Source organism: Balaenoptera physalus (assembly GCF_965194825.1).
Source record: "Balaenoptera physalus genome assembly, chromosome: 21".
NCBI lineage: Eukaryota > Metazoa > Chordata > Mammalia > Artiodactyla > Balaenopteridae > Balaenoptera > Balaenoptera physalus.
Genome location: NC_138902.1, coordinates 21045070 through 21058292, shown reverse-complemented (window position 1 = coordinate 21058292; position 13223 = coordinate 21045070). Strand labels below are relative to the sequence as shown.

Below are 13223 nucleotides of genomic sequence, written 5' to 3'. Positions count from 1 at the left end.
GGCAGCCTGAGTGGGTGTAAGGATGAACCCTGTTTTCCCAGACGGCGGTGATTAGCACAGAACAGCTTGTTCCCCCGGGGCTGGCTGCCTGAGCTCGGGTTTTTGCCCTGTGAGCTCTGCTGCTCTGTCCTCTGCGGGCCCAGGGACAGTGCTGATGAGAAGTGCGGGCTCGGCCACCTGCCTTCTGAGGAAGTGGCCTCACAGAGCCGACGCAGGCAGGCGCGGTGGTGTCCAGCCGCGGGGCACGAGAGGGATGGATCTCGGGGCCCGTCTACTGCGTGGCCGCCACACCCTCCCTGAGAATCGGCCAGTGGGCCGACTTCACCTCCGCTCGGCTGAGCCCACCTTACCCTGGAGCCCGGGGCTCAGCATCCGCCTGCCCGTCACCCGCGGCGGCGGGGCGGTGGGGGAAGATTGCGAGCACGTGTGTGCGTGGAGAGGCGCTCAGAGAGGCTGGAGAGGGCGTGCGGGGCGGGAGGGGCTTCACCTGCATCGAAGCGAGGCGCCTGCCAGACACTCTGCGGCTCTCCCCTCCCCGGGCAGCCCCCGTCCCGTGTCTCCTCCGTGGACCACCAACGCGTCTTGGCCTCCTTGGGCTCAGCGCTCCGGCCCCGCACCCGGGCAGCACCAGCCGTCACCACCGCGCTCCCCCGACCCCGGTGCGCACGGACCCGCCCCCTCCAGTGTGTGCTTAGGTTCCAAGCCCCCACCCCATCCTTTACCACGTGTCTCGGGAAGGCAGCTCCGCCTCTGCCCTTTGCTTAGTGAGCAAGTGGATTCAGATGCCCAAAGCCGTAAGCCGTGGGTAGGTATCAGTTTTTTCTTTGAGTCTCTTCCTCCCCTCCCTTCTGCCCTCTCTCCCTCCTCCCCTGTACTCTACCCTCCCTCTCCCTTCCCGGCCTCCTGCCTCCACACGTCCCCTCTTTATTTCTCTCCCCTTTGTCCTGCCTAACCCCCTAAATTCCCACCGTGACATGTATTTAGCCTACCTGCATGCAGTGTTTTTGGCCCCCGTCCCCTTAATTGCTATGAGTGTTGAAACGACTCTGGCTCTGTCTTAAATGAGCTTCAGTACCAGCTGGTGGCTCCCAAGGAATACAGCTCTGCCCTCTCCCAACGCGGGGACCCCACTTTGGCTGGTAAACTGATTTCTAGTCATATCTGATGTGCTGCCCCGGCGGGTCTCTAAGGCACAGCCGGCCCAGCGGTTTCCCCGAAATGGAGTCCTGGTGTAGGCAGAAGCTGCACATTGGTCCTTTGAAGCCCCCTGAGTAAGTGAGGCCAGACACCTCTACTCCCAGCTGGGACAGAGTGCCCCAGTGTGGCCCCTCACCCTGCAGTGACAGCCAGAGGGAAACAGCCACTCTGTGAAGGAGGCCCATGGGGTCGGGTCAAAGGGAACTCGCGCACTTGTGCACGTGGACCAGGGGGAGAGGCCAGGGGTACTACGCGGGCTCTCTCGGGCCCATTCCTAGACAGCCCAGGTTTTGGAATCAAGTTAGAGCTGGTGGAGCCTGAGCCCTGGATTCTGACCCAGCCCTGAGCCCACTGGGCTCTGTGACCATGGTGGACATCATTCAGGAAACCCAGCCCTCAGCTGATTTCCCCACCTGTACAAGTCAGGTAAGAGGAGGCAGAAGGTCTCCATCAATGCCTCAGGCCCCCTGCACCTCTGTATCAGCCAGATTGCTGCTTCATCTGTTTATGCTTTGGAGATCTGAATAAGATGCCATATGAAAAAGGGGTTCTGCTGCAGATTTTATTTCATTAAACTACGGAAGTTGGTTTGCCAGGGTAAAATTCCTCCCAGCGTCACATTCCACTCCAGAAGCGTTCTCACGTGAACCGGTTTGGGCCAGACCCAAATAAAGAGCAGCCTTCCGCCTGCCATGCTTGGGAGTGTGCCGCCTCCCCCTGCTGGCAGCCTCCCCCTTCGCTGTAATTTGCTCTCCCGCCACCACACCCAGCACTGCTTCCTGTGTCGCTCACAGGCTGGTGGGGAGGTGGTCCCTCCTCGGTGTAAACAGACGCAGCGGTAAACGGGCATCTCTCGCCTCTGTCCAAAGGCTCAGGGTCAAAACTGACGGTGCCAATAGATGGACATCTGTCAAAGCCGTAGTGCACGTGCCCTTTTGTTTGTTTGTTCACATCCTCCTCGTTACAGGATGGGAACATTCTGCCAGTGCACAGAGCGTCACCGTCCATTTGTGTTTGGGGCTGGCCTTTCAGTTTGGAAACCTCATGGGGGAGGTGGGGCGCAGCAGAGTGAGCAGACAGCATGGGGTACCAGACACCCCACAGGGCCGAGGGGCCAGGACCTTTTCTAAAAGAATAGGAGCAGAATCTCAAAAGGCTTCCTGGCCAGACCACTGGACGGTGTCGGGAACCATCCCTTCCTTATCAAAGCTGATAAGTGTTGCCACGTGCTACTCAGAAAGCCATTAGGCAGCCTGGCCCCCAGCCTAGGTGCCGCTGAGCGAGCATGGAAAAGGGGGCTCGCTGGGCCAGATTTTAGCCCAGCAGTGGCTGTTAGCTGAGAAGGAAGCTGGGAGCGGGGCAGCTGCGGGACCCCGGCTGTTCCGTGAGAGCTTGGTCCTGTGGAGGATTTCTCAGGACGCAGCTCCGATGCTTTTCAGCCCCTGGGGGGAGAGCTGCCCGTGGGCAAGGATGAGTGGGCGCTGCCTGGGGACAGTGAAGGGGGCAGCAGCCCAGCAGGACGCCCTGGGAGGAGTGTGGATGTTCGGGGGGGCAGGGGGAGCCCTGGTTCACACCTTCTCCCCACGTGTCTTTCCAGATGCGCTGGCTCCCTCCCTCCGAGGCTACTTCTCAGGGCTGGAAGTCCCGTCAGTTCTGCTGAATCCCATGTAAGTACTTGGTTTCGATGAGAACTGTGTCCAGTGCCTGGACGAGCCCAGGCCAGAGCAGACGTTTGATAAGTGGGCGGCGGTCATCCTGCCTCAGCGCCTACTCCTGGGCTTGTCCATGTTGGTTGACAGTCACCCAACAAACTCCTTGTGGCCCAGAGAGTTCCGGGGTTTACTTTCCACAGGCAGGTTGCCCTGTTGACCTGAAGTCTCAGTTGGTGGCTCATGTCACCTTCATTTCAATTACCAGGGCAACTGCTGAGTGCAGATTTCAGTTACGGAAGTTCTTAGCACCGTAAAAGGTCAGCGCTTCCAGAGGGCTCCGGTCCTAGGTCAGAAGGAAGGGCCTCACCAAACAGAAGGATTAGTGTTGGGTGTCAGAGTATCAGAAATCCCACACAAGAGTGTCGGAGGGGCCACTCAACCCACACCCCGACCAGTCAGGATTCTTTCTCTGGCCCTGGCAATAAGTAAGTCAAGGGATGACACTTTTGTGCTTTAAGACTTAAACTTCAATAAGTTAGGATTGTACCTTTTCTTCCCCTAAGATGACATATTTCTGAGTGTGGTCAAAGAGCATTTGTCCTAGGGTATAACCATGGACAGAGACTTACATGCTTCTAAGGTCGGAGTTAAAAAGACTTTTTACCAAACGATTCTCAGAGCCTTTATAACAATATGAGCATCGTGAATCTTGAAGATTAGGAAACTCTAGGATGCAGTATTTCTCAAATTTATTTGAGACCAGTACACCCTTTTCTCACAGAATCTTAGGAGACTAATGTTTTACATAGCGCCCACCTTGGGAAACCGTGCCCTCACCTCTTATCCAGAATCTCAACCAGGGGCACCTCTACGTATAACCCTTGGACCATTAGTCACCTGTTAACACTTGTCACTAATCTGTGATTATAGGGGGAAAACCAGGATTCTTTCCTTAAAGCTACTTGTATTTGTCCCTTATTCTGAAATTATGTTCTTCTCTGTGTGTTAAAGTACCCTTTTAAAATGAAATGGTAATGTTAGTGACAGTTGTATTTTAAATGTCCTTTCTTAGAAAGATGAAGTCAGCCGTCCATGGTAGACACCTAAAATGTTCTTTAAAATGTTTTACTGTTTTGTGAAATCTTAGTTTGCTATTTAAGGATGACTTTTTTCTCCCTGAAAATATAAATTTTAAGCTTTTGAGGCATATTCTGGAGTCCCTTTAAGTCCAGACTTTCCTAAGTCCATGCTCCATGTCCATATGCCCATAATTAATTTTTAAATTTAATTTATATATCCCCAGCCATTGTTTCTTTGTTCCGAAAAGGCTTAGGCATTTGTTGTGTGGGAATCTTCTCCGTTAGTGGATGGCACTGGTCCAGCGCTGTCATGTTATACAGCTCCAGAAGGCACTGTTCCCAGGTACCTCTCTGTGACAGTGTTTATCTCTTAGTTTTTGGAGGCTGGTAGGTATTCACCTTGAGGTGTCTAGGATAAGAAAACCGGAAATTCTGAAGCTCATGAAAGAGTTCATGGGGTGAAATGCAGATCTGGCATTTTTCGCGTAAGCTGATAGTTGAGGAAATGAATGAAATCGGAGGTGAGGTCGGTGGGGCAGAACCTGGAGGCTCTCCTGGATGCAAGGGGTCACCTTGTTGGGAGTGAAGAGTGACCAGGAGCTGGAGCGGCACGGCGCCCGGGGAGGGCAGTGTTGAGCTGCCTGGTCTGCAGCGTCAAATGCTGTAGGAAAGCTGAGCAAGATTTTGGCAGTTCCAGCTGGCAAAAGATGGTGGTGGCATAGGGCCCAAGGAAAGAGAAGGCAGGATTGGTAAGCAGTCGAAGAGATCTAGCTCCATTCCCCAGAGATCTAGAGGCGGCGTGGCTACCAGAGAAGGGCCAGCAGTTGCTCCCCACTCCCCTGGAAGTATGGCTTCGGAAACACTGTAGGATCTGCATAAAGATGTAATGTCTCCTATGGGTGCATCATTGTGCTGAGATAAACTTGGGTCATGGGCCAGGCTCCTTCCTTGGGGTCTGAAGGGAGTGCGGGAGAGGAGGTGGCTCCGGAGGAGGAGAGATCACTGCACTCAATACACTGCACTTGGGGTTGGGACTTGCAGTCTCCCATCCCGCCTGGAGTTAGACCAGCTCAGTATGGCTCCATTACCCAGGCTCCTTCTCGTCTCTTGGATCAAGTCCTTTCCAAGACAGCTAATAATCCAGGCTGTGTAATCTTAAGGAAACGTAAGTTAGAACTGAAAACAGTGGTGCTGATGAAATAACAAACATTTTAGAGCAAAATGAGTCTCTAGAAAAGGGCAAGTGAAGGGTAAGTGCCACCAGTGGAACCACTGGCCCACATGGCCTTCCTGTACTCATTGGAAGGGGCTTTCTTCCCCCCCCCCCCCCCCCCGCCGGAAAGATGGCGCCAGAATAGGGGCAGAAGTGACATCTGGTATCAGACATAAGGACCTGTACGCAGACTGGCGTCACTTGTGATGTGTGGAACGTCAGGGCTGCCTCCTTCTGGATCCTGAACATTCCAGGCCTGTTCTCCCAGAGGTCCTTCAGGGATTTTTAATTGACCCACTCTGAGCGCTTATTTCTAAAGGGAAATCAGTGACTAGACTAGAAAAGTAAACAAGCTCTTTATTCTTTAAATAAACGTGTGTTGTCTATCGATATAAAAATGTGTGAAACCAGGCCTGTGCCCCTGAAGAGCTTCAGTTCTAAGGGGCAAGAGCCATGGACACACATTTTAAAGAGAAAGGAGAATTATTGCCCAGGATGCTCGAGAGAGAGGAGCGCTCCAAAGGGGGTGGGTGTGCGTGCGGACCGCCGTCAGCGGCATAAGTAAGACCAACCGGAAGGGTGGTCGTTAGACGGATGGGTGTTACTGACGGTTTAATTTGTTCAACATCTTGCTTGACAGACGGTGTTTAGTCTGGTTGCAACGTGTGCACATCACTACAGAGTTTTGCTAATGGTTCAGCCGTGTGGCCGAGAACCCCAGAAAACATAATAACGATTGGCAGTGATCAATTTCCCAGATGGGTTGAGGACAGAAAAGCGCGAGCAAGTCTGTAGTCGCTCCTTACAAGGAATAAGGGTTACGCAGTTTTCCTGGTTGGGTATCCAAATGTAGTTAAATAAATCAGAAAAAAGGGGGGAGAAAGAATTAGAGTTGGAGTGGATGTGGGAGGGTGTTCTTAAAGAACTCATGAAATTTCCCTGGCCGGGGACCAAGACCACAGCATAGAAATTATAAGCACATGTAGTTACAGCCTCACCGAATTAAAGGAGAACATGGCAAGGGATAAGAATTTGAACCTGTTTGTTCCTTTTGTTTAGTTTTGGGGAGGAATGGCCTGGTGTGTCTTTGGCTGTGAGCACCAGTGCCTTGGGGAAGCGGCCGTGATCCGGAGAGCCCCAGCTGCTGGGTGTCCAGGCAGAGCTTAGAGCTTCGCAGGGTGGGAAAGGCAGGTCTTCATGGAAGCGCAGACAGCTGCCGGGGCTCCATGCGGCCACCCCTGCCTTCTCCCTAGAAGAGGCCCCAGGGTCATTCCCTTTCCTTCTGCGAACCATGGTCTTTCGGTCACATGTAAGTCCATTGACACAATACATATTCAGTGACCATCTGCAGGATGTAAGGTACTGTTCTGGGTGTTGCATATACAACAGTGGACAGAAGCAGACAAAACCCTTGACTTGGTGGAGCTGACATTCTGTAACAGGGAGAAGAAGAGTAATAAAATACTAAAATAAACACAGTAGGTCAGGTGGTGAGAAGGGCTAATGGAAAAATGCAAATCAAGGAAAGAGGGCAAATGTGAGGGGTCAGCAGGTGCTTCCTTGCACACGGGAGCAGAGATGAAAGCTCTCCCAGATTTATATGGGGTTCTTTTTTCAGAACAGACCTCACTTTACTCAAGTTTAGAGAACAGTTTAACTTCTCTGTTCCTCCTCTTCTTCCCTCCCTTTTGCTACATCCACGTGAACAGGCTTGAGCTGGTTGGGGCTTGAAGGCAGTGCTGGCAGAACGTGCGCCGGCGGCCCGAGTGGATGAGCCCTTCCCTGAGAGGGGTCTCCACGTGCCCTGGTTCTGATTACCCCACCCTGAGCCCTGGGGTCTGTTTTGCTTCCTGTGTGAGTCAGAAAGTAGGGACGGGCCTGAGAACCTGCCTCCTGCCAGGCACCGGGGTGGTGGCGTCCCTTCCAGCTTTCTGCTAACCACCTCCTAGCACCTGTCGAGCCGCATGCCACCCAAGACTGTTGTGACAGCCCAGTGCAGTCAGCTGTGGCTCCCCCTGCACCCATGGTCTATTCTGCGAGTCTGGCTGGGACACGGAGGCCCCTGAGCACGTGCACCAGGGAGCTGCCTGCCCGGCCCCTGGAGGAAGGTCACAGATCGCGGCCGCACGTTAAGATCAGGGCATTGAGCCTCGGCGTCTCCGCGGTCGCAGGGCAGGGCCACCTGCAGGAGCCGACCGTCCACTGCCATCCGCTCTCTGCGTGGCTGCAAGGAGAGGTTCAGAAGGCCGGCGTGCTCACCGTAAAGTTAAAGGTGAACGCCTTGGGACTCCCCTCCGGTGTGTTGTGTTCTCTGGGGAGTCCTCTCCCGGGGTCTCTGCAAAGCAGACTCTGGCCCACGTGCTCTCTCTGCCCACCCGGTGAGCCCGGTGTGCGGACAAGTGTTGTTGATGCAGTAACTGGAGAGAGCGGCTTGCTGATAAAACCCTGGGCTCCCAGAAGCCGGGCCGAGAAGCCAGGGTCCCAGGACTCCTAAACCAACAGTCCTCAGTCCTCCCGACTAGCTCCAGCCCAGAGGTTGAGAGGAATCTGGTCATCAGTGTGATTTCCTAAACGACAGGCATCCTAAAAAGGCAGCCTTGGTCTGGCCGCCCCAGGAGGCACCCTGGGTCTGCAGGCACGCCCTCCCTCCCTCCTTGCCTGTGCCTGGCAAGTGTGGACACGGCCCGGGAAAATTGGGTCAGGTGATAGGTTTTGTTTCCAGGGGTGAACATTGATTTTTCTGTCCTCAACCCAACTCTTACCAGGAGACTAGAATCACATCTACTCATCTTCAATGTTTTTATAGTGAAATTCTGGGGAAAACATTTTTTCCCCTGACTCTGAGAAGAGGGATGCCCTGGGAAGGCGGTCTCTCCTTCAGCCTGCCGCCTCACCCCGGAGGCCGTCTGAGCGCAGGGCATGGTCTCCCTGCAGCATCCCGGGGCAGCTTTCCACAGCACGTCGGCACTCCTGCCCACAAAGCCCTGTGCGCCAGAAGCAGGCTCTCTGTCCCGGGAAGGAGAGCAGCGCTGAAGACTTGAGGAACGCTAGCGGGGGATCGGGCACCGGCGTCCATGTGCTGGGCGAAGGCCTGCCTTCCTCAGCACCAGGAATTCCTGATGAAGCCAGCCAGCTTGGAGGCAGCCATGCCTGCAGGAAGAATATTAAAAATGTGTTGCTCACTGAGTGTCTGCCTCTTCCTGTCTCAGAATTCTCAGACACTGGGAATAGCAGGGTAGGTTCACAAGTGTTAGCTTTTGGGTTTTGTTTCCTAGTAGGTGCTCGGAGCAAAGTCGAGTTCATTGGTGCACGTGACAGCACAGGGTTCTCCTGGAGAGTTGCTTCTGTGGCCTTGGGCTGACCAGAGTTGTCCCTGGGGTCTGGGGTGGCCCCTGGAGTTGGTTAGGTTTCGGGCTCCTCTCGGGGGGCCTCAGATCCCGTGCCTTTCCTCTGTCCAGTCCTGGGGGACGTGTGTGCAGAGGCCCTGCCTGCCTGCCCCCGGGGGGCTTATGCCCTGGTGCTCCTGAAGGGCACGCTTTTCTCCAGGTGCCCTCCCCACTGGGCTTGCTGCCAGCGAGTCCCTGGGAGCCACCCTCTGCTGCCGGGCACCCCGGCCCCCGAGAGCCTCCTCCCACTGGCTGCACCACGTCCCGGCGAGAGCTCTTCGTGGCACTCCTAGTTGGAGCTCGTCCTCAGGCTCAGCAGTGGAGGGAGGCCTTTGGTGCTGGTGCCTTTGCCTCGCAGCTCTCTGCCCTCGGAACAGGCCCGGGGAAGCCGGCAGCCGGGGTGGCTGTCACCGCGGGTGTTAACGGCTGATCTCTTTCTCCACCCCAGGTTCCAGGTGTGTGATGGTGGCTGCAATCTGTCTTGTGGGTGTTAACGCAATCTTCAAGTGGCTACTGTTCTCGAGCTGTTCTACAAAACTGGAGCGCGCTGGTGAGTTCCAAAGTCGGAGACTGAACGGTTCCTCCCACGCAGCAGCGTGTCCCGGGCAGGGCACGGCCGCGTGGAGCGGTGTAGCCGGGACCATCACACCAGCACCCCCTGTGGGCGGGGCCCCTCCGGGGGCCGCGCTGGGCGCCCTGGGTTGAGACCTGCTGGCGTGGGTGCTCGGGATCAGCGGGCGCTCGCCTCCGCCAGCTGCCGCCTGCTGGGGGAGAGTCGTCCCAGGGTAGCAGGTGAGCTCTGCGGGCTCTCAGAGCGCGGCACCCAGCGCTCGGTCCTCACAGCCCTGCTGCGTGAGGCCGTCAACACCTCTCAGCCAGCAGCAGCCTGGTATGAGGTGGTCCATCAAAGGGAACATATGTATGAATGAAGTTTTTCCCTTTAAGCCCTAAGCCTTTTCTTCTTTTAACCATTTTGGTGGACATCTTCAGATGTAGTATGTATATTCCTTTTGATCTGTTAGTCCAGTTATACTGAATGTAGTGCAGCGCTTTCTGGATGACTTGGAGACATTCTGATGAGCCTCTTCAGAAACAGGGCGATTGCCCTTGGGCGTGACGGAATTATAACGGGGTCTACCTGGACTCCTCTGAACTGCGGGGCTTTTCTAGGGGTGAAGATTTTGGTGATTTGTCCGTCTTCTCCGTCGCTACCAGCTGTCACTGCTCAGTTCTTTCACTCCTAGCAGTAAGCGTGGTCTCGGGACAGTCGTGCAGCAGGGTTCCAGGAGGCGACCTGCCTGCTGGGCACCACATGTGGGGCTTCCAGTCTCTTTGGAAAGCTTGACCTAGAACAGCAGGAATGCCAGGGGCAGGCCAGCAGCAGTTATGTCCCAGCCCAAATAAGGTGGCAGATTTCATCCCTGCAAGGGGCCTATAAAGAAAAGATGAGTCATAGAGAGAACAAGATTCCTGCTAAGGGCAGAGAACCGGGCAGTTGGGCCTAGGAGGTCATTACCACATTTGGGGCATAAGTGATCTCGTGCTCAGAAGACCACCTCTCAGTGCCCCCGAGAGGCGCGCGTAGTGGGCGCGTGCAGCCTGCCCACCCTGCCTGCATGGGGAGCCGGCGTCAGGCACTTGGGGTCTTTTTTCCCACTGACGTCTGTTTCTCACACTAACCAGACTGACCAACAGGTAAAGATTTTTCCACATCACACAGGGCAGCCAAGAGATATCCCACTAGTTCTACAGCCTTCTAATCGATCAGGTTTTCCTTTTCTCATGGCCCTTAACAGAAGTGCCCACAGTATTCTTACGGATATTACCACTCAGTAAAACTGTTTAAAAAGATAAGATTTTGCTTTGCTTTCTCTCCTCCTCTGGGGAAATTTAAGGACCAATTAGAAGCCACCCATACAATTTTTTTAGAAGCAGGTTAGAGGAGGGGTTTTTTTTGTTGTTGTTGTTGTTGTTGTTTTAGTGCAGTAAATCAGCCCAGATCTCAGTAATTTGGGCACAAGCAGATGAGCCCCGTCAGGAAGCAGCAGCAGCTGGAGTGTGTGGTGACTCTCTGCAGACAGTGGAAGGGCCTGGTGACAAGGGGGAGGAGAACCGGGGCTTGGTCCTGGGTGGGCAGCTGAGCCTCAGAGAGTGGCGGTGGCCCGCGTGGACGGGGTCTTCAGCACTAGCCGTGTTCACGGTGGGGCTTACCAGTCCCAGGCCGCCCATCGGTTACAAGAGTGTGGAGGAGGCTTTCCCCTCCCCAGCTCTGAAGTCAGACAGCACTGCAGAGATAGGCCTGGCCTGTGAGGAGGGAGGATCTCTGGCCCCAAGGGCGGGCCTCCTGAGGGTGAGGGCTGGCGTCCACCCAGGGCCACAGCGGGGGCGGCCAGCGTGAGCTCGTTTCCATGGCCAGTGGTGCGCTGGTGCAGGGGATGCATCTTTAGAATAGGGAGGAGTTTCTAACCACAGATGACTGTTCCCTGGAGACTCTATAGACTGTGAGCCTTTTAAAATGTTAACTAGTCTGTTACAAATTAGTATCAGCATTTGATTTTTTAAAAGTCAAGCTGACAGGTATAAAATGAAAACTAAACCACTCTGATTAAAAACCTTAGTCATATGATGTTGGGATTTGGATGGAAGGGAATATTTCTTACCTTTTAGTAAAAATGAATAAATGTTAGAAAAACTCTTGGGGAAGGAATCATTAGTAAACAGGTCAAGTATACATACAGATGGATTGGGGGCAGACAGAAAGAGGATTTTCTTCTTGCTGGGAGAAAACGCTCACAAGGCGCTTGGATCAGCACACACTAACTTACCAACCTACCAAGCCGCCTCAGGGAAGAGCAGCCTCTCCTGTGGGTCTCGGCATTGGCCACCCCCCAACGCCACCAGGGCAGCCGGCACCATGACCTATACACGTCGGCAGCTGTCCCCGAGCACCGAGGGACACGCAGTGATCTTCTCCATCAAGGACAGCTGAAGTGAACTGGTTTAGAATCATGTAATATTCCTTAGGACACAGGGAGACATTCTCCATTGTCTTCAAATTGAGACAGTTGCGACCTGCTTCAGACAAGATTTTATACACATTTTCTTCCCTTGTTTATCCCATCACATGCATGTCATAGTTGACCCCCTTTCCGGAAAGGTTCTGTGAGGAGAGTCTGCTCTGTAAACAGAGCCTGACTCTCTCCCACCCCCCATGGTGCTCTGTGTTCCCGGATGTCTTTGCTTTCTGTTTAAAATGTCCTTGTTAATACATTCCAAGGTTTGAACTCCATTCCTAGCTAAACCCCTTTCCTTGTTTACAGGGATTGAAATAGCCACATTTTGACCTTCTATTCAGTCTGGAACATCTATGGCAACGCGGACGCATTCTTTTCCCATGTGAGAATTGCATTTACCCAACACAGTTATGGAAAAGCGGAAAAGCTCGGGAAACTTATCGACTCTCACCCCTTTCTTTGTTTCTTCCCTCCCTGTTCTTTTTCGCTTCAAAAGATCCGACTTTCTATGCAGCCTAGATTAACCGGCCCCATCCATCTTTCTTCCTGCTCAGGGGCCCAGGAAGGGGACAGAGTATCCTGAAGTCGGGTGTGTTGCTTATCGCCTCGGAAAGCTGGGGGCGCCTTCCCACTCCCCGCATCAGCTTTCTGTAGAGGCCCTGTCAGGGCCGGTGTGCAGAGCCCCACGTGGGCCCCAGGCACAGTCTCCTGGCTCTCAGCCTAGCCTGGGGGCCACGTCCCATTAATGGCCCATCGTTCCCGTTTCATTTGTCCTAGAGTCCAGGTGTCTGCATTTTTGCTACATGCAAGTGACTGTGTCTGGAGTAGAGGATGGTGGAGACGGTCACAGGGAGGGAAGTAATCCTTGTGAAAGCCAAGTAAGTGGCCTGGACCGTGAGAGCTCTGGCCAGGAGCTGAGAAAGCCCTGCAGCCTGAAGGGGTCAGGAAAGGCTGGAGGAAGTGGGGCTTAAACTGAGTTTTGAAAGATAGTAGGGTTTGTATATGTGGAACATACACTAACAGAAGCGGGGGACGTAAGAATGACTGTGTGGTCGTGTGGAAAGTGGATTTTGATCAAGGTTTTGAGGGTCTTGGGGAGGCAGCGGAGGTCTGAGCGAGGTAGCGGGAGGTGCTTTAGGAATTGTCACCTTACTGCCCAAAGCAAAATGAATGAAGAGTCTAGTGGAAACAGGTACCAGGAGAGGCGAACCAAGCCGGTGAGGGTGGTCAGAGTGACCTGAGAGTGCAGGGCGTGTCTGGGAACGCAGCCGTGTGAAGGCCCAGTGGTGAGTCCCGGTAGAGACGCGTCGCCTTTGAGGTCCTGGCAGAAGCGCCCAGGGCAGAGCTGATGGGAATGGGGAGAACCGCCCGGGAGCTGGTGGTGGAACCGGAAAGAGGCCGGAGCTGGCAACGTGCACTTGCCCGAAGGGGGCCTCTGAGCACCCGAGAGGCAAGCAGAGCTAGACCAGGCAGGCCCTGCCTCACGCAGCCAGGGGCTGGGAGAGACTGCAGCGGCTTCGTCCTTCCTAAACCAGTGGGCGCCCCCGGGGAAGGTTCCCCTGCTCGCACCGTCCCTGAAGGCCGTCGGCCGCTTTCAAGGGCGGCCCTCCCCAAGCCCGTGCTCTGCGAGAGGCCCCTCAGGTTCCCAGAGCCCACGGGCTGCCCGCTGCTGTCCCCTGTGA

General features: G+C 54.6%; 1 protein-coding gene across 2 annotated transcripts in view; it reads left to right on the top strand.

Moving 5' to 3' along the window:
* RBPMS (RNA binding protein, mRNA processing factor) overlaps nucleotides 1–13223 on the top strand; it is a 187871-nt gene that overhangs the window by 171242 nt on the left and 3406 nt on the right. Inside the window, exons 7-9 of one of the 2 annotated variants that reach the window (XM_082444697.1) lie at nucleotides 735–805; nucleotides 2795–2864; nucleotides 8976–9077. In XM_082444697.1, the coding sequence (XP_082300823.1) occupies nucleotides 735–805; nucleotides 2795–2864; nucleotides 8976–8990 (156 nt within the window). In that variant the 3' untranslated portion in view covers nucleotides 8991–9077. The remainder of the gene's footprint in view (nucleotides 1–734; nucleotides 806–2794; nucleotides 2865–8975; nucleotides 9078–13223) is intronic. The other variant, XM_082444695.1, reaches the window with a different exon arrangement.